At 45.6% G+C, this 20,253-nt stretch overlaps 1 protein-coding gene across 1 annotated transcript in view; it reads left to right on the top strand.

Moving 5' to 3' along the window:
* The first annotated feature begins 4,339 nt into the window (after positions 1-4,339).
* The window catches only part of DOT1L (DOT1 like histone lysine methyltransferase), a 39,791-nt gene continuing 23,877 nt past the window's right edge, over positions 4,340-20,253 (top strand). Inside the window, exons 1-4 of the mRNA XM_053462553.1 lie at positions 4,340-4,582; positions 16,831-16,874; positions 18,325-18,399; positions 19,225-19,288. Coding sequence (XP_053318528.1) covers positions 4,502-4,582; positions 16,831-16,874; positions 18,325-18,399; positions 19,225-19,288 — 264 coding nt within the window. The 5' untranslated portion in view covers positions 4,340-4,501. The remainder of the gene's footprint in view (positions 4,583-16,830; positions 16,875-18,324; positions 18,400-19,224; positions 19,289-20,253) is intronic.

Below are 20,253 nucleotides of genomic sequence, written 5' to 3'. Positions count from 1 at the left end.
TACAACAAATGGGACAGTGAATTCACAGAGCACAAACTGACTAGTAAGTGGAGTATTTATAGGCAGTTGGGGATTAACTTTTGATACAGACTAAGTCCTAAATGAGTGAATTGTTGTCCTACTGCCAGAGGAAATGTGTTTGTCTTTTGTACTCCTCTAAGGAGGCAGGATAGGCAGAGTTGTGCCCACCCTTTTGGATTCAGCAATGGACTAGCATCCGCCATCTTGGATTCAGTAAGAACGCCTAGGGGGAACCCCGTGGGAGTAGGCAGCAATGTTTAGAATGGAACAGGCTAGGTAAAATTTCCAGATCAGTCAGTAAAAACCTTACCTTACCTCCTTGTTTTTGGATTCAAACAGAATGCTAGAATAGTCTAGCATGTTTCCACGCCAACATTTTCCAAAGTTTTTTTCAGATCTAACAGTCTTAATTTCCTTAGACTGTATATGTTAGGAAAATCTATTAACTTGCCCTCAGCAACATCCCCTGAGTACAGAAATATCCAATATGCGTATGCCAGGTTTTTTGGGACATCATTCAGTGAAGCATGCGCATTTCAGGTTTCAAGCTTGGAATGATGGTTCCAAGTCTCATTTGAGGCAGCATAGTGGTTCTACTGCAGATTTTAACACTGGTTGCTGTGGCATTTGGAGGAAAGAAAAATTGTTATAGTAAATAAACTAGAAGTATCAATCAGTAATGTAAACACTGCAATCTGGCCATTTCCACATACTTGAGCATACCCTGTCTTTTTGCAAGGGTTAACAAAGCTTTTAAATGGAAAATTGCCTGTGGTTATGACTTCACTTGGACACTCTGGGAACAAGACTTAAATATTGTCTTGTTGTAAATTATTGTCAAAAGACAGACATGTTTTTACCGCCAGCAGCTTATGTTGGGAACATTACATATTCAAGCTTTTTGAAGCCCTCCTCACCTGTTGTCTTTGTAAGTCAAATTGTTATGTTACAAACTGCTTGTCTTGTCCTGTCCACCCATTGTGGCCTATTTCAATTAGGATTCAACAAGACAAACTTCTTCTTGGGGAAGGTGTAACTTGATTTACAAACCTTTATGCAATTTGTTATAGCTGGTCTCTTACATAGGCAAGACACAGCAGCATTTTATATCTCTTTTTAGGCATTATTTAGGAAAAAACAGGTGGCAAAAACTGGATTCTGGATCCAAAACAACTTTATTGTAGGCCACAATTTTGTAAATCCATCTATGTCAGTAGGGTGTCAGGTTTGCGATCTGGTATTGGGAAGCAAATTGGTTTGAGGCCAGTGGACAGAGTATGCCTGTTTTGGCTTGCGTGGTGCAAGTATACCTGCAGGGGTGAAGGTTGTGCGCAGCAAGGATACCAGCAGTGGTGCTATTATTTGGAAGTGTGAGTAAACGTCTACCGGGTGTGTGTGAGGAGCAAACATGCTTGCAGGTAGGGTGAGGGATTGGCGGTGGAGACAGCAGGCCTGCAGAGAAGAGCTTGGTGTTCTGCTTTGCTAGTATGGAATGCTGAAATACTAAGCAGTTATGAATATCAAATTACATATAAGTGTCAATTATTAAAGCTTTTTATTTTATTTTAGTGGTGACCAACTTCATTCATTCATATGTTTTGTTGTTTAAGTCACTGGTGCCATTGTCCAAAATCCAGTCCACATATTATGATATAGGTTTCCATGATTTTCTTTTTTATTATACAGCTTATTAAATTAATATCATGCCAAACGGCTCCAGCTTGATCATAACAACAACACGAATGCATGTTTTCATATGGGAAAGCTACATCAAATTTATTACTTTTGTCTTTTTTCAGGGGGCCTTGGAAGATAAAAGCTAAAAGTAGGGCTGCAACAACTAATCGATAAAATCGATAATAATCGATAATGAAAATCGTTGACAACGATTTTTACTATCGATTAGTCGAATCGATTTTTATCGATTATAAAAAGAGTTTTTTTTCCAGAGCAAATGCTCTGAAAAACTCCTCTCCTTATATAATCCGACCTCAAACAGAGATCGGATTATAACACTAGAATCCAGATCGCCCTGCAATGCTGCAGGGGACCTGGATTCCCCTCACTGTCAGCCAGTGGGTGTCCGTGAGATGCACACAGACAACTTCCGCCTCTCCCCTCCACTTCCGCTGGGGCTTCTATGATGCAGCGCCAGCATCACCTGATGTAGAAGCCCCAGTGGAAGTGAAGGGGAGTAACGGAGGCTGTCTGCGCACATCGTGCAGACCCCCACCGGCTGACAGAGAATCGAGGTCTCCTGCAGAGGATCATCCTCTCTGTCAGCTGGTGGGGGTCTGCGCGATGCGCACAGACAGCCTCCGTTACTCCCCTTCACTTCCGCTGGGGATTCTATTAAGCTGCAGTGAAAGTGCCTGTCAGCAACGGAGGTTCACAAAACACCAGGGAGTCGGGAGAGAGGCAGAGTGCTGTATGGGAGGGGGAGGAGGCAGAGTGATTTATGGGAGCCACCCTCCCATACACCACTCTGCCTCCCCGCCCCCCATACATCACTCTGCCTCCCCGCCCCCCATACACCACTCTGCCTCCCCGCCCCCCATACACCACTCTGCCTCTCTACCCGACACCCTGGTGTCTTGTGAACCTCTGTTGCTGACAGGAGGCAGAGTGGTGTATGGGAGGGGGGAGAGAGGCAGAGTGCTATATGGGGGGGGGGGCAGAGTGGTGTATGGGGGGAGGCAGAGTGGTGTATGGGGGTATAATGAATTTCAGAGTGGTATATCTGGGGGAGGCAGAGTGGTGAATCAGGGAGTATAATGGATTTCAGGGTGGTGCAGGGCATTTATGGGGGCGGAGTGGCATATAGGGAGGTATAAGGCATAAATGGGGGCGAGTGGCATATTGGAAGTTATAAGGCACATCAGGGGGCACAGTGGCATATAGGGGGTATAGGGCATATCGATATTAGGCATATCTGGGGGTAAAAGGTATATCGGGGGCTCAGTTGCATATCACTGGCATATAAGGAGTATAAGGCATATCGGGGGCACTTGGAATCTCTGGCATGTAGGAGGTATAAGACATATCAGAGTGGCAAGCTGGGGGTCAGATGTGCATAACTGGGGGCAGTTTGGTAAATAAAAGAAAATATAAACAAGGCTTTTTTCATAGTTTTTATTAAATATGAAAAATAGGTAACATATGAATTAATATTTACAAATAACTTTGTATTAAAACCTAGTTTAAGAAACACTGTTTGGGTTCTTGTAGCTTTTATTATTATGTCAGTAAAATAAGAAGGTGAATAGAGAAATGCTATTGTGATAAAGAGATGAAAGTGTAAATTGTACGTTTTTTATTACATTATTTTAAATAAAAAATTTCATTTTTTTTATCCAATTAATTCGAAAAAATAATCAGCCAACTAATCGATTATTAAAATAATCGTTAGTTGCAACCCTAGCTAAAAGGCTCCCACTGTAGTACTGTACAATATGCTATTATCTTATTTATATAGCGCCAACACTTTATACAGCGCTTTTTACAATACATATATTCAAGGGGTATGACAAGACTAGAATTGACAGACTAAGATACATTAAGCCGATACATTAAGTGGCGAGAGTCCTGCTTGCAAGCTTACAGTCTTGAGGGTGTGGGTTGAGGATTATATATACATATATACATATATATTATTCAGGAGGGGCGTTACTTAATATATAGAATTTCTACTCAATGTAAAATCGAACGTTAAAGGGTTAACACATTCTTGCAAAAGCACAGGGTTCCCCCATACTGCACGCATTGCACGTTCTGGGTGTCAGCTGTATCCCCCGCCCCCCTCTGTCTAGCATTTGGAACATCTCTCCATTGATCATATAGAACATTCTCCTCCCTTCCCCATCGTACTACAACTCTAAATCACACCGACAGTCTTCCTTGCAGGCATACAGGTCACCCACTGCCACACCCACTCATTTCCATACCTTTCTCTAAAACAAACAACTAAAGCAAAACGCGGTTTTTGCTATTGAAGTCCGTTCCCCCCCCGCTATTACAAGAATTTGGTAGACCCCTGTGACCGTCCGGGTACAATGTGTCACCGGTGCCAGAACACTGGGGGTTTACATCCTTAATCCACCGCCCTTAGGAGCAACCATCACCTAGTAGCTACAGGAGGCTTCGATAATATGATAAACACGTCCTCACGGCTTTCGCAGCTACTAAACCCCAGACTTCAGGCTACGAGGCCATGTGAGGACACCCCGCGGGATTATTTATTTAATTCTCTCACTGGAAGGCGAAGCAGTTGAGGCTCCACCTACCACCCCTCCCCGAGCACATTGGTTTGTTCCGACCCTCGGCTCATTGTTGCTTGGCGCCGGGTCCAAGATGGCGCCGTGGAGCCGCCGATTGTAAAGTGAAGTGAGACCCGGGGACCGGCAGTGGGAGGAACGTTTCGAGCGCAAACAGACCTCCTCTTGTGACCGTTGGCGCTTTTGGATTAGTATGCTCTCAGGACATGGGCGAAAAGCTGGAACTACGGCTCAAGTCCCCTGTGGGAGCCGAGCCTGCTATCTACCCTTGGCCGCTGCCTGTTTACGTGAGTCCGGGGATTTTTGAAAGATGTAGGCCTCTATGAGGGAATGTTTTTTTTCTTTAATATCTATATACTTAAATGTGTAGAACATAAATGATGTTTGTTATATATAAGAAATATCATGGATATTTTCTATAATTAATATGTTATGGAATACATATACATTTATTTTTTTATAAATATATATGTGTGTGTACACCCCCTCGTATGTTATAATTAGAGCGAGTCAGGCTTTTGGGCAGATGTGAGTGGCCCTGTATGGCACTGTCTATGTACACACATGATGGCAGGCATTAACTTACTCTTTTTGTGCACATAGGGTACATTTGAATTTGTTTGAACCTTGATTGTGTGTACGTCACCCGATACTGGAGGGTGTGTTCCTTTCTGTTTGTTTTTATTTCAGGGTGTGTGCACAGGGACGATTTCATGTGCGTTTTGCGTGTGATGTAGAGATGTGCTCCTTTCCTCATGTTTATGTGAAATGCTTGCATCAATTGCATGGCTGTGCTAATATTTTTGGATTGCGAGGGTGCTGTCAGAATGCTACGGGGCACATTGCATGGAATTGTCGCCCTAAATCCGGCTTCTGTGTTGGGGAATCCAAACGTTTTGTCTTTTAACTTGCAAACCTGTTATTTCACCGCCCGTGTACGGATTTCACTTTTACTTCAACGTGCTATCCAGTCTGCTTTCAACCTTTGCTCCTTTTGGTTACCTCGAGCACTCCGGCCCTTATTAAAGACTGCAGTACAATGGGGTCCAGCAGGAGGGCATTCAGCGCTAATCCGTTAACGCTGCTGGCAGGTCTGTGGCTCTGGATAAAGCTGCAGAACCTAATCAGCATTTTGCCCTATAACCCTTTCACCTTCTCAACTTCAATGCGCTACGTCTGGCTTTCCGCGCAGTCTTTCTCCACGCGCAATAATGTATATCGACCCTAACTTATCTCCAGCGTGCAGGCTTTCCCCTTCCAATTTTTGGGTGTGTTCTGCAAATACTCTATTTATTTTTGTAGCTGCTTCAGGCAAGCTGGCACTCAGTTTCTATTTGGTGGCAGAAAGAGTTATTCTTTCTAATTGTCAGTTTTTAATTAAGTTGGGGAAACCTACAATGTTACAAAGACACGGCTAAATGTTTTATGATACTCCAGCTAAACCACAATACATACTGTATAACTCTATGAATGGATACACCTAAATAGACTATAGGTTGGTACAGTGTATGTTTGTTTCATCTTGTCAGAGCTGTACAGCTGTCCCCCCCCCCATCTCTTGTGATAGTGTGTAGATCTTAACTAAAAAGTGTTGGATAAAAACATTTTAGTCTACTTCTTTTCTTTTAGGTTTATGTTCTACTCTTAACAGCGGTTTCTCTGCTTCTCTAATTTTAATCTGCTCCCGCCTCCGGCTCTCATACGGTTAATAGAACCCTGGACGTCAATTGGCTGTGGTGGAGCCACACAGCGTTTACCCGCTTGATAGCAACGGTTCCCTTCCTTCCCACAGGCCCTGTGCGCGGTAATGTTTTTAAAGAGCCACAAGCAAGCAAAGGATTTTGTAATGATTTAGCTAAACGTATCCATGGTGCAAGATCCTCTTTATAATTGAGTTTTTTGCAGTTACCTTTTGTGTGGTCGTACTCCAACAGGAAGCAACAGACGCGCTCTTGTGACAGCGGAGGACGTGTAGTTTTTCCTTTCTGTAAGCGTGAGGTTTCTGTGGCCGGGTGCAGTATGGGTTAGATGGGTGTATATATTGTAGTTGCCATGGTGTGTCTGTCAACATGATTACTTTGTTGGACTTGCAGATGGTGTTGGCTTTTAGTTTTTTTTTCATTTTTTTTTTTCTCATTTCATGAATTCGGTTTTGGACTTCAGGCTTGTATGTGTGGTTGATGTAATATGTTAATGGGTCAGTCAGCAGAACTAGCTATGTAGAGAAATGGTTAAACCTCTTCCAGCTCAACACAGATCCCTGTAGGAGGCTGGTCAGACAGGATAAGGAACGCCTAATGAGTCATCTGTCTCTGACGCAGGCCCAGCACCCGTCACCCACATGGCTGCTCTGTCATTTTAACGTGATGCTGCTTGTGCAAATGCCTTTCGTTTGCCCCCGACATCGTGATGTGGGGGACTACAATCGGTTTGTGTGACACAGATGTTCATTTGGAGATGATCTCATCTCAAATGTCCTGGTGCCTATCATGAGGGGTTTCATTCTGTCACCTTGACTCATTTGTATGATTCATAAAGTGCCCACAAACGTAAAGATAATAGCTGAATGCTCTTATTTGTGCATTATGGGTATATTTTCATCAAGTGTCTTCCTCTAAACAACTAACTCCTAAATTATGTTAACATTTATTAGACCTTGCTATACTTACTGAATCAGCAACTAGTCTCAGCTGTGATTGTAACCGATGGCTACTAATACAGTGCTTTAAAAACACTAAGAAAAAAAACTGTAAGCCTGGGGGTGGGTATTGGGTTAAGGATTATTTTTGTGTCCCTTAACCTGGCAGTCCATCGCAAAACATCCTTACTGAAATAATTTGTATTAAGTATTATTTTGCTAATCCAAAACATTGAATTCTTCTAGGAATATTTCATGAGTTATTACTATCCAAGTGGTGTTGTCTTAAAGCAGAGAGATAGATAGATAGATAGATAGATAGATAGATAGATAGATAATCTTGCTATTGTCCCTTTACTTCTGTATATCTGACCAGGTTGAACTCTCCACATATATTACATGAAAGCATCTTAAACTGGACTTTTTTTTTTTTTTTTTTTTTTAATACTGGTAACAAATTAATATGCTTTCCAAAATATTATACTGTTTTTTTGTTTTGTTTTTGTTTACATGTTTTCAGGCAGATGCATATTGGCAGTTAGCATGTGCTCTAGCTCAGTTATCTTAGCCCAGGCTACTGGTAAACACTAGGGCTACAACTAACGATTATTTTCATAATCGATTAGTTGGCCGATTATTTTTTCAATTAATCGGATAAAAAAAAAATATGCAAATTTTGGGTTTATTTAAAATAAAAATGTATAATTTACATTAAGATGTCATTAATAAAGCTATATTTTAAAGGAACCCAAACACACTATTTCTCTAACTATGAGAAAAATGCCTCTTGTTTGTATTTTCTTTTATTTACCAACCCCCCCCCAGTTATGCACATCTCACTCCTAGCTTGAAACTCTGCCCCATATATGCCTTATACCTCCTATGTACCAGAGATGCCACTGTGCCCCCCAATATGCCTTATACCTCCTATATGCCCCCCTGATATGCCGCTCGGCCCCCCTGATATGCCTTATAGCCCCATTATGCCGCTCTGCCCCCCTGATATAAGAAAAACTGACAACGCTAAAATAGGCATAAAATATATGCTTTAATAATTATAGACAAAAAAGAATAGATAATACACAATACAATATAAATATATGGACAATACAAATAATAAGTCATATATTACAACAATCAAAAAATAAAAAACAATCTAAAGAATGCACATAATTAATAGATCCCGAAAAAATTCCACCTGCCCCACCAGGGGTTAATATATCAACAAAAGAAACACAAGGCAAATAAGCATAAAAATAAAGATAATACTCCAGGCTTACCTTACCCAGTGGTGCTTACTTGTTCCGTTTTTCTTCTGTTGCTATATTAACCCCTGGTGGGGCAGGTAGACGTGAAGGGAAGTAGCGGAGGTTGCGCACATCGCGCACTAAAAATCCAAATCCCCTGCAGTGCTGCAGGGGACCTGGATCCTCTCCAGCAGCCCGTGGGGGTCTGTTCTATGCGCGCAGACAGCCTCCGCTTCTCCCCTCCACTTCCGTTGGGGCTACCATGATGAAAGCCGCACCGGAAGCTCGCGTGACGCCTGCGTTCAGTAATAGAAGCCGAAGCGGAGGATGTCTGCGCGTTTTGCACAGTCCCTCACCGGGTGGCAGAGCGGGGGATGTCTGCGCGTTTTGCACAGTCCCTCACCGGGTGGCAGAGCGGGGAATGTCTGCGCGTTTTGCACAGTCCCTCACCGGGTGGCAGAGCGGAGGATGTCTGCGCGTTTTGCACAGTCCCTCACCGGGTGGCAGAGCGGGGGATGTCTGCGCGTTTTGCACAGTCCCTCACCGGGTGGCAGAGCGGGGGATGTCTGCGCGTTTTGCACAGTCCCTCACCGGGTGGCAGAGCGGGGGATGTCTGCGCGTTTTGCACAGTCCCTCACCGGGTGGCAGAGCGGGGGATGTCTGCGCGTTTTGCACAGTCCCTCACCGGGTGGCAGAGCGGAGGATGTCTGCGCGTTTTGCACAGTCCCTCACCGGGTGGCAGAGCGGGGGATGTCTGCGCGTTTTGCACAGTCCCTCACCGGGTGGCAGAGCGGGGGATGTCTGCGCGTTTTGCACAGTCCCTCACCGGGTGGCAGAGCGGGGGATGTCTGCGCGTTTTGCACAGTCCCTCACCGGGTGGCAGAGCGGAGGATGTCTGCGCGTTTTGCACAGTCCCTCACCGGGTGGCAGAGCGGAGGATGTCTGCGCGTTTTGCACAGTCCCTCGCCGGGTGGCAGAGCGGAGGATGTCTGCGCGTTTTGCACAGTCCCTCGCCGGGTGGCAGAGCGGAGGATGTCTGCGCGTTTTGCACAGTCCCTCGCCGGGTGGCAGAGCGGAGGATGTCTGCGCGTTTTGCACAGTCCCTCGCCGGGTGGCAGAGCGGGGGATGTCTGCGCGTTTTGCACAGTCCCTCACCGGGTGGCAGAGCGGAGGATGTCTGCGCGTTTTGCACAGTCCCTCACTGGGTGGCAGAGCGGGGGATGTCTGCGCGTTTTGCACAGTCCCTCGCCGGGTGGCAGAGCGGAGGATGTCTGCGCGTTTTGCACAGTCCCTCACCGGGTGGCAGAGCGGGGGATGTCTGCGCGTTTTGCACAGTCCCTCACCGGGTGGCAGAGCGGAGGATGTCTGCGCGTTTTGCACAGTCCCTCACCGGGTGGCAGAGCGGGGGATGTCTGCGCGTTTTGCACAGTCCCTCACCGGGTGGCAGAGCGGAGGATGTCTGCGCGTTTTGCACAGTCCCTCACCGGGTGGCAGAGCGGGGGATGTCTGCGCGTTTTGCACAGTCCCTCACCGGGTGGCAGAGCGGGGGATGTCTGCGCGTTTTGCACAGTCCCTCACCGGGTGGCAGAGCGGAGGATGTCTGCGCGTTTTGCACAGTCCCTCACCGGGTGGCAGAGCGGGGGATGTCTGCGCGTTTTGCACAGTCCCTCACCGGGTGGCAGAGCGGGGGATGTCTGCGCGTTTTGCACAGTCCCTCACCGGGTGGCAGAGCGGGGGATGTCTGCGCGTTTTGCACAGTCCCTCACCGGGTGGCAGAGCGGGGGATGTCTGCGCGTTTTGCACAGTCCCTCACCGGGTGGCAGAGCGGGGGATGTCTGCGCGTTTTGCACAGTCCCTCACCGGGTGGCAGAGCGGAGGATGTCTGCGCGTTTTGCACAGTCCCTCACCGGGTGGCAGAGCGGAGGATGTCTGCGCGTTTTGCACAGTCCCTCGCCGGGTGGCAGAGCGGAGGATGTCTGCGCGTTTTGCACAGTCCCTCACCGGGTGGCAGAGCGGAGGATGTCTGCGCGTTTTGCACAGTCCCTCACCGGGTGGCAGAGCGGGGGATGTCTGCGCGTTTTGCACAGTCCCTCACCGGGTGGCAGAGCGGGGGATGTCTGCGCGTTTTGCACAGTCCCTCACCGGGTGGCAGAGCGGAGGATGTCTGCGCGTTTTGCACAGTCCCTCACCGGGTGGCAGAGCGGAGGATGTCTGCGCGTTTTGCACAGTCCCTCGCCGGGTGGCAGAGCGGAGGATGTCTGCGCGTTTTGCACAGTCCCTCACCGGGTGGCAGAGCGGAGGATGTCTGCGCGTTTTGCACAGTCCCTCACCGGGTGGCAGAGCGGAGGATGTCTGCGCGTTTTGCACAGTCCCTCGCCGGGTGGCAGAGCGGAGGATGTCTGCGCGTTTTGCACAGTCCCTCACCGGGTGGCAGAGCGGAGGATGTCTGCGCGTTTTGCACAGTCCCTCGCCGGGTGGCAGAGCGGAGGATGTCTGCGCGTTTTGCACAGTCCCTCACCGGGTGGCAGAGCGGGGGATGTCTGCGCGTTTTGCACAGTCCCTCACCGGGTGGCAGAGCGGAGGATGTCTGCGCGTTTTGCACAGTCCCTCACCGGGTGGCAGAGCGGGGGATGTCTGCGCGTTTTGCACAGTCCCTCGCCGGGTGGCAGAGCGGAGGATGTCTGCGCGTTTTGCACAGTCCCTCACCGGGTGGCAGAGCGGGGGATGTCTGCGCGTTTTGCACAGTCCCTCACCGGGTGGCAGAGCGGAGGATGTCTGCGCGTTTTGCACAGTCCCTCACCGGGTGGCAGAGCGGGGGATGTCTGCGCGTTTTGCACAGTCCCTCACCGGGTGGCAGAGCGGAGGATGTCTGCGCGTTTTGCACAGTCCCTCACCGGGTGGCAGAGCGGGGGATGTCTGCGCGTTTTGCACAGTCCCTCACCGGGTGGCAGAGCGGGGGATGTCTGCGCGTTTTGCACAGTCCCTCGCCGGGTGGCAGAGCGGAGGATGTCTGCGCGTTTTGCACAGTCCCTCACCGGGTGGCAGAGCGGGGGATGTCTGCGCGTTTTGCACAGTCCCTCACCGGGTGGCAGAGCGGAGGATGTCTGCGCGTTTTGCACAGTCCCTCACCGGGTGGCAGAGCGGGGGATGTCTGCGCGTTTTGCACAGTCCCTCACCGGGTGGCAGAGCGGGGGATGTCTGCGCGTTTTGCACAGTCCCTCACCGGGTGGCAGAGCGGGGGATGTCTGCGCGTTTTGCACAGTCCCTCACCGGGTGGCAGAGCGGGGGATGTCTGCGCGTTTTGCACAGTCCCTCACCGGGTGGCAGAGCGGAGGATGTCTGCGCGTTTTGCACAGTCCCTCACCGGGTGGCAGAGCGGAGGATGTCTGCGCGTTTTGAACAGTCCCTCACCGGGTGGCAGAGAGGATCCAGGTCTCCTGCAGCTTTGCGGGGGATCTGCATTCTACTGTTATAATCCGATCTCTATTTGAGGTCGGATTATAGAAGGAGGGGAGTTTTTCAGAGCATTTGCTCTAAAAACAAATCATTTTATAAATCGATTCAACTAATCGATTATGAGAATCGTTGACAACGAATTTCATAATTTGTTGTTTCAGCCCTAGTAAACACCCTGGCATCTCTTTATCGTACAGCCATGCGTTAAGCAGTAGACTAATGAAAGTCCAGCATTTCCATAAAGTATAAGCTGAGTGTGGTGTCCTGCGCAGGTGAAAGACGCTCAAAATATTACATGGCTGACAATCGCAGCCTCCAAGTCTGCAGATAAAGGAAGTTTATTGGATCAAAATGAGGCAAAACCAGGCCTTTGGCAATACTAACATTACTATATTCAGAGCTACATGCTTCCCTTTGAAGGAGCCGGTGCCCAAGTGTCTCAAATTAAACAAAAAGTGGTCAGTTGCAGGAAAGGTTGGACCACAGAAGAAGAGAGATTCTACATCAACAGGACTGCAAGAAGGCATATGTAACTAATAACAGAGGAGTTTAATATACCCCTGGGGTATCAGTGACATTAAACTGTCCCTTTAGAGATAGATATATAGATAGACAGGTGTGTGTGTATTATGCTTCTTTTACTTTTAGTTCACTGCAGTGGATACACATGTAATGGGGTTTTATATGTGTTAGAAGCGCACCTTATGTTTATTCCCCTTTGGTGCAGTCCTCTGTTAGAGTGCTATAAGGAAAAGTAAGTTGGGGTTTTTTTAGGATAGGGAAATCCTGAACTTCTATCTTTTGACTCAATCTCATAACTTTCCACAAGTAAAACGAATCTGTTCATTTTAAACCAGATGTCTCCCAAACTATTTTACTGATTTTAGAAACCAAAAGTAAAAGTGATAGGTTTGCTTGGTTAGTTACGTTTGTGTGATTTTTAGGGCTTGGCACTAGTGAAAATGGAAACGAGTTGCCATGGAGCTCAGCTATGCCCAAGTGAAATGTAGGTATTTTCAATAAATACACTTAATGATCTCTACTGAAAAGCCACTCATGCAGCTTACAATATTGGGTCGTGAAGGAAGGTGGAATGACTTGCATTCTGATTCTGTAGTATGCCATGCGATAGTCATGTATGTTATGAGTGTCAGAATTTGCTCTTTGAAACACTGCTCCTTAATATCTAGAATGCATTTCTTGTTGAATCCGATTCACTGAAATGCCTCTGTGATGACTGCCTTTCTGTCCGCTTGCTTGTTGCCCTGGTTTGAACTTCCCTCCTTTGCCAGTGCTGAGCCTCACAGCTCTGCTATTCCAGCAATGTATGACGCCGACGAGCTGTTTATACATTCCCTTCTCACAGGGGGAACTGAAACATTGACAGTACTACTGTGTAATCTTATTGGCTGCCATTTCTGCCTCACTTTCCTCTAAGGCTTAAAATAGTCCGGCTCTTGCTTTCCTTATTTGGGGAAAAAGACAATTTTCAAATGTCATAGTCTGTTATACATTTCAATGCATTTGTGTGTTTTTTTTGTTTGTTTGGTTATCCGTATGAAGCGCAATCTTTCCTATCTGGAGTCGTTTACTTTGATGTGCACTGTGCAGTCCCATCAGCTGCAAAAATGATTGATCAAAACAAATGTATAATTTTTGAGCCTTTGAGATCAATAGTGTCTTTGATGTTGTTCCTTTTTGGGTGCCAGGGTTTGGGACGCCATTTTCTCCATGGGAAACGAGGTCCCCTTGGATGATCCAGGTCTCTGTAGCGCTGCAGGGGATCCTCCTCTCTGGCAGCCGGTGAACGTCTGCTTGATGTGCGCAGACAACCTCCGCTGCTGCCCACTGCTTCCGCTTGGGCTTCTATGGCGGATCACAGGGAGATCACGACACCGGCGCTCGGTCATAGAAGCCCCAGCAGAAGTGCTGCAGGGGACCTGGATCATCTGCTGCTGCCCGGCGCTTCTATGACCGAGTGTCGATGTGTCGTGTCCTTCCAGTGCAGCAGCAGAGGATCCAGGTCCCTGCAGCGCTGTGGGGATCCTCCTTTCTGGCAGCTGGTGAACGTATGCACGCCGCACAGACGTTCACCGGCTGCCAGAAAGGAGGATCCCCGCAGCGGTGCAGGGACCTGGATCCTCTGCTGCACTGGAAGGACATGGCACACCGGCACTCGGTCATAGAAGCGCCGGGGAGCAGCGGATGATCCAGGTCCCCTGCAGCACTGCGGGGGATCTTGTTCTTTGTCTTACAGTCAGACCTCTATTTCAGGCTGGATTATGAGACGATCTCGAAAATAAGACGAGGGGTATTTTTTCATACAGAAAACCTTGTCTGATATTCTAGCAAATACGGTAGTTTGTTTTTTTTCTGGCACAATTAAAGCTGTTAATAGATCATGCATATTATATAATTACTATTTTCTTATGTAAGCCAAACCAAAAATGTAAAACCAAATACAATATTATTGCGCATACACATAGATTAGTAGATGTTTCTAATATGGAAGCCTAATGGTTAATCTTGTCCAAACCGTCTGGTCTTTATGAGAAAATCAAGTTGACGTCCAATTACCTGCCTCTGTGAAAGGACTTATTTGCTTCGATTTGTGGGATAGTTTATGGTTTGATTTTTCTGATGGTTGAAGCCCCGGCTGTTAGTCACCCACACAAATGAAAGGCAGACGCCTTGTATGTTACTCCATAACACGAGCGGTCTCAGAGCAGATGCTTTATTGACCAGACCTGCTGCCCAGCCACGTGGATGCACATTTATAAAATGATACAATATCCTTTTTTTTGTTTGTTTGTCTGCATTTAAAAGGAAAGAAGTGTTGCGAGCCAGAGCCCCCCCCCCCCCCCTTTTCACTATTGATTACCTGTTACACAGTCGTCTTTTGTCGCTTGGCTCTCTTGGGATTATAACATATCTGTACCTTGCTGAACAGTTATTTGAACAAAGATTGAGCTGGTGTGTTACCATTTCTTTCTTTATTACATCATCTTACCTGTGTTTTTCTTCCCTCTTCCTCTCCCATGGCATGGTACAATACAGTTTGGCATCCTTCTTCCATGGATTTGTTTTGATTCTTGTCTTCCTATGTCACTTCCATGGTAATAATGGTGGGCAGCAAGCTTCCTGAGTACAGCACCAATACCTAGCAATTACATTTATTTATAGAGCGCCATTAGAGCTATAGCAATAGTGGGGCAGTGCAAATTAACAAAATACAATGCCCTGTGTCATCATATTGCCTGTGGAAGACTATACAGCGGCTCATTGTTTAATCAACCAGCTGGACACTCTGAAATTGCCATCAAAAATCGCCTCATTGTGGTTTATGAGCAGTGAAAGTCACAAATCGCATAACTGACAACAATGGAATAACCTTCTTTGCAATGTCTGCATTTGCTGAAGAGAGATGCCTAACAAAATTATACATGTTTTTCCTTACAAAATCTGTTTGGAGAGGCCTCTGCTCTTTTTGCCATAGAAGTTGCCGCTGACCTAGTCGAGGATGTTCTTAATCCTTGAGAGGGGTTTTCTTCCCATTGCTATGAGCTTCAGTGCCTGCCTAAACAATCAACCAGGCAATAGCACCTGGGCACTTTCTATTGCTTGGTGGGTTGTTCAGGTGCGTTTATTCTACTTTGGTAACTTATGTTACCACGTTAACCAGAACTTATTGTTCCAGCAAAGACTTTAGCTCTGGCCCAAAGATCTCTTTGCCCAAGAAAGTCATAATTCCAGCACAATCAGAGCAGAGGACCTGGCCGCCGTTGTACAGCTACATCACAGAGAAAATCTACAACACATTTCAACTTCTTTCTTAAGCTCCTGCGCTCAGGATCCCCAGCAACTTCTTCGTCCAAGTCTTGACTGACCTGGCCACCAAGTGAACGTTCCACTTTCCTGTCCGCAGGGTCAGAAAATGGTCAGCGTCCTCGACTGGAAGGACAGTTCCATCCTGGATGCTTCCGTTGTTCCTTGATAATTTTTGCCGGGGTCTCATGCACTGGAAAAGACATTGACTTCCTGGAATAATCCTGAAAAAGGGTTATACTTTGCTTTTGGCTTGTTCCCCAATAATTTTCAAGGCCAAGTCCAACTTGCTCACCTCTACCGCTGGAAAAAATAAGTAAGATTCTTCAATTTCTTCTTCAGAAGAAAGGTCCAGTGAGGAAAATAACTTATGCTCAGAAGTTGAAGATTGCTCCCCTCCGTAGGCCTCAAAATCCTGGCAAGCGGATGAGTGCCTTACTTCTGGAATAGGAGGCTAAATATCTAAGCAGAAACAACTTACCCTATGTTTCAGACCTCATCCAGTCCATAAATTCCTTCCTCTCATCTGCAGCCTCTTTAGTCCTCATACATGAGGATCAGCGTGATCTCTTAGGGTCTTGTACGGTCTGCTTACATGTTGAACAAGCTGCATGCTTAGTTGTAGCAAAAATATATATATTTTTTTGGTATGTCAACTGAAGGACCCTCTGGGGTCTTCTGGTCGGTGGACATCCTGGAAAAAATAATCACTTTCTAAAGTAAGTAGATAGCAAAACCGTCTGCTACAATACCCCATACAAACAAAAGATTCTAACTTACTTGGCTACCAGCAGAAAAACATTCCTGTTTTGCTAGCATATGTGCAATTGGCTGCTTCTTCAGAGACTTCAGTTGGAGAACTACTGAGCGTGTTCAATTAGTTCGAACGCTTTCAGGAAAATGTTCAATAATGCATGTTCTAGTTTGAATGCAGAAATAAAAATGCATTGGAGTTCATGCAAAATGGGCCCAGTATGCATTAAAAATGGGAACACAACCGTTTTTAAATTGGTGCCAAAGTCTAAAGTGCAGCAAGCCTATGTGGATGTGTACGTACTGCCAGGGAAATCTGCTTAAGGGTATCTAAAACCCAGAGACAATCTACTTGGTATTAGTGCTGCTGAACTTGTGATTGACAGCATCAGCTAATACATACACTTGTGTACATGGAGCATCCATTGGCCCTTATACCGTTATTACATTTAATAAACCCGTGTTATGGTATGATTAACATAATCAATATGTGTTGTGGTACAAACCATCTTAAATTAATGGGGAGGAGTAGCAATGCCATAGTTATCGAAATCAACAGTGATTACAAAAATTATTTGTCTAATAAAATCAGTAAATATTTTTTTTCCTTCTCCAGGATAAGCATCACGATGCCGCACATGAAATTATTGAGACTATCAGGTGAGTGTTGAACTTCGCTGTTGTCGTTTTTTTCTACATGCTTAGCATAACCTTTTTAAATGCTGGTGAAACTTTCAGATGACTGTTTTCCCCTCTGTAATCCTACTGCTAATTACTTACATTAAGATTTAAGAACGCCCCACTGTTCCAGACAGCCTGCTGGAAATGTGCATAATAAAACTTTGTAAATGCGAAAAAATAAAATGCCTTTAGAATGAAATTGCAGGAGAACCTGGCCTTGTGAGTGCTGTCGGTAAAATACATGCCCGCAGACTTGTACCTCTGGTGCCACTAATTTGTTGCTTATGGTCTCATACTGATCCACATCATAGTTCTGTCACTAGGGTTATCGGTCGTCCACAACAGCTCGAGAGCTTGTTCTTTACCTCGTACGCTTATACAGTAACTTGCATTAGTATCACCCATTCCTAATTTTATTGTCACCACCTCAGTAATATAAAATAACTTTGTCATAAACGCTACTGAAAATAAATAAGAATACACACTTGTGCTGTTACTGTATTCATCATCAAATCGGCTATTTTCAAGTTATGCCATGGAATCTAAATCCTGCCCTTTAAGAAAAAACACTAATATGTTTCCCCAAAGGAATGCCCTATCTGCAAATATACGGCATGTGTGACTTTGCTAGTGTTTGGGTACCGTATGTCACTGCAGTTGATACAGTAGCAGTTCCAAATAGTGCCATAGAAAGTGTAGTGTATTATTGCCGATGAGTTATTTCCTCGTGATTATATTGACAGAACTTAAAAGAACATTGTTGAGCTTTCGTAATAATAAAAACTTGCAAAGTCCGCATATATTCATTGGATATAGGCCACTCGTAAACACTGTATGCAACTTTTTTTTTCTTCTTGGCTTTAGTTTGTGGTCAGAATGTCAATGAATTAACAAAATACACTAATATTTAACATTATATAAAATGTGATATGCAGACTCTTCTGAACGGGTGAGCGTTTAATATTTATTTTTCTTTATGGGCAAGTCTTCATTGTAAGGATTGTGGACATTTAGTTTTCATTTTATAACTTCTGTATTGCTGTACTTTGTAACTTACTTTGTCTGTTTTGTGAATGGTAGCATTATAATCTGTTTACGTTTGCCTGTCCATCTTCAAACACCTATCGCTTATAAATGGACAACATTTTGTATGTTATCTTCATCAAACCATTGCCCCCCTTGGGTGTTGGTTAAAAAGGAAAAGTGAGGAAAGAACTGCTTTCAGTGCATCGCTGAAGCGGATAAAGGCTGTTGCTAAGTGGAGTAGACGTAAAGCAAGTGTATTGGCATTCATATCACTGGGGACTATGCTGAATTTAAGATTTCAAAGTGATTAGTCTAGATAGTATAAATGAAAGCCTTAGTCTATTATATGTTATGATTCTATTTCACATTTCCAAACAATGCATTTATTTCTTGTTTCTTTTAGATGGGTTTGTGAAGAAATTCCAGACCTCAAACTGGCCATGGAGAACTATGTGCTCATAGACTATGATACGAAAAGGTGAGTGTTACCAGAACGCTGAGATGAGTATAATCCTGTGGTTTAAGTTGTCTAGAGTGAGTTGCAATGACCTAGAACATCTTAACTCTCATAAGGTTTATTCACTAAAGGGAGAGTTTGCAGGAGAGTTGTCTTCGCTTCCTCACTGTTTATTATGAATGGCCAACACTGGTAGGCTTTTTTAGTCAAGACGACCTGAGCTGGCCCTGCATAATTCAGCGGGTGATGATACTTGAAGAAACCAAGCTCATCCTCCATCAAAAGAGAAATGGCTTTGGTCCTTGATAAAGGGAGAGTTGTGGCTTTCCCCGCTTTCTCACCGCTAATTATGAAGGACCAACACTATCTACACCTAATCTATAGCTGGCCCTGCATAATACAAGGTTATTCATAGACTGTCTAGAAAGTTTAGCTAAATTCTACTTTCATCTGGGGCCAACTGTGTAGGCTGTTTGATAGGTGAAAACACTTGCTGCGAGCAGCCCTTCCAAATGGTCATTTAGAATGAAATGTCCCAGCTCACTGGAACTTGCATATGATGAGTGCGCTCCAAAGGTCTTAGTGTCTTTTTTGATATATATATATAGATATATATATATATCTCTCTCTATTGGTAGTCACCCCCTGATAAGTTGCGTTGCACTGCCATTTATATACCACCTTGACTAAACTTGGTGAGACGTTGGAGCTGTGCCTTTTTTTTTCTATTCTGTTTTGCTTCCCTGTATTGGCGTTTTTTGTATATCTCCCTGGTTTCCTCATCCTCTCCCTCCCTGCCAAATGTGTGGTCATGTATCTCTCATTACCCCTCTGTCTCTATTTCAGCTTTGAGAGCATGCAGAGACTGTGTGAGAAGTACAACCGTGCCATTGACAGCATCCATCAGCTGGTAGGACTGCCTTTGCTTTTGTTCTCTTACCCACCCCCTCCTCCCTGATGCAATCATCCGCCTTGCACAGCATTATTTTTTCTTCTTCATCTCGTAGCTTTTACCCTTCAGTTAGAGGTGAGAGTGCAGCGCATGTAGAGAGACCCGTAGAACAGATCATTTGGCTAGTTACAAACCTAAGATTAATTAGTTGAGTATCGATTCTTGGACGTGCCCAGGTTTGTAGACGCGCTTCTTATACACTTGTGCATAGGCACGGCAGTGTTTAGGTAACTAAATGGGTAACCATAAAAATATCTATCTCTGAAAATAGAGGGTTCAAAATTTGTTTGCATACTGCCCAAAATGACACCTGCAGCTGTGATTCCACTTGAATTAAAAAAGCCCTTTTTAACCCCTTAACGACAATCCCCGTACATGTACGGGGTTGCCGTGCAACGGGTTAACGACAATGCCCGTTGCGTTTTCGCCGCGATCGGCGGCTTTGCAGCATCCACGGAAGCCTCACAAGTGAGGCTGACCGTGGATCCGGGGAGGGCAGCCCTCGGCAGCCCTCCCCGGAAGAAAAATGGCCGCCGCCGCACCGATCATCAAAGATCGCGGCGGCGCCCGGCTAAAACCGGCTATAAACTGTGTTGCTGACATGCCTCAGTATCGAGGCATGTAGCAACACAACCCCCCGACCCCCGATCGCCTTGTGATTGCTCCGAGGAGCAACCACAAGTGCCATCCTGTGAATGACGTTGCCGTCATTCACAGGATGGCATTAACAATAGATATGAGTTCACAGAGGGTCTATCCAGACCCTCTTGAGAACTCTCGAGCTCCTCCTGCAGGTTGAATGCAGGTACTGCATCCAACCATGCAAGGTCAATGGAGCCCAGCTCACTAATGAGAGTGACTAGTAAAAAAAAAAAAAAAATTAAAAAAAAAAATTAAAAAATGTTTCAAAAAAATGTCAAAAA

The sequence above is a fragment of the Spea bombifrons genome, chromosome 1 (assembly GCF_027358695.1).
Source record: "Spea bombifrons isolate aSpeBom1 chromosome 1, aSpeBom1.2.pri, whole genome shotgun sequence".
NCBI lineage: Eukaryota > Metazoa > Chordata > Amphibia > Anura > Pelobatidae > Spea > Spea bombifrons.
This window is presented reverse-complemented; position numbering and strand designations above follow the sequence as displayed.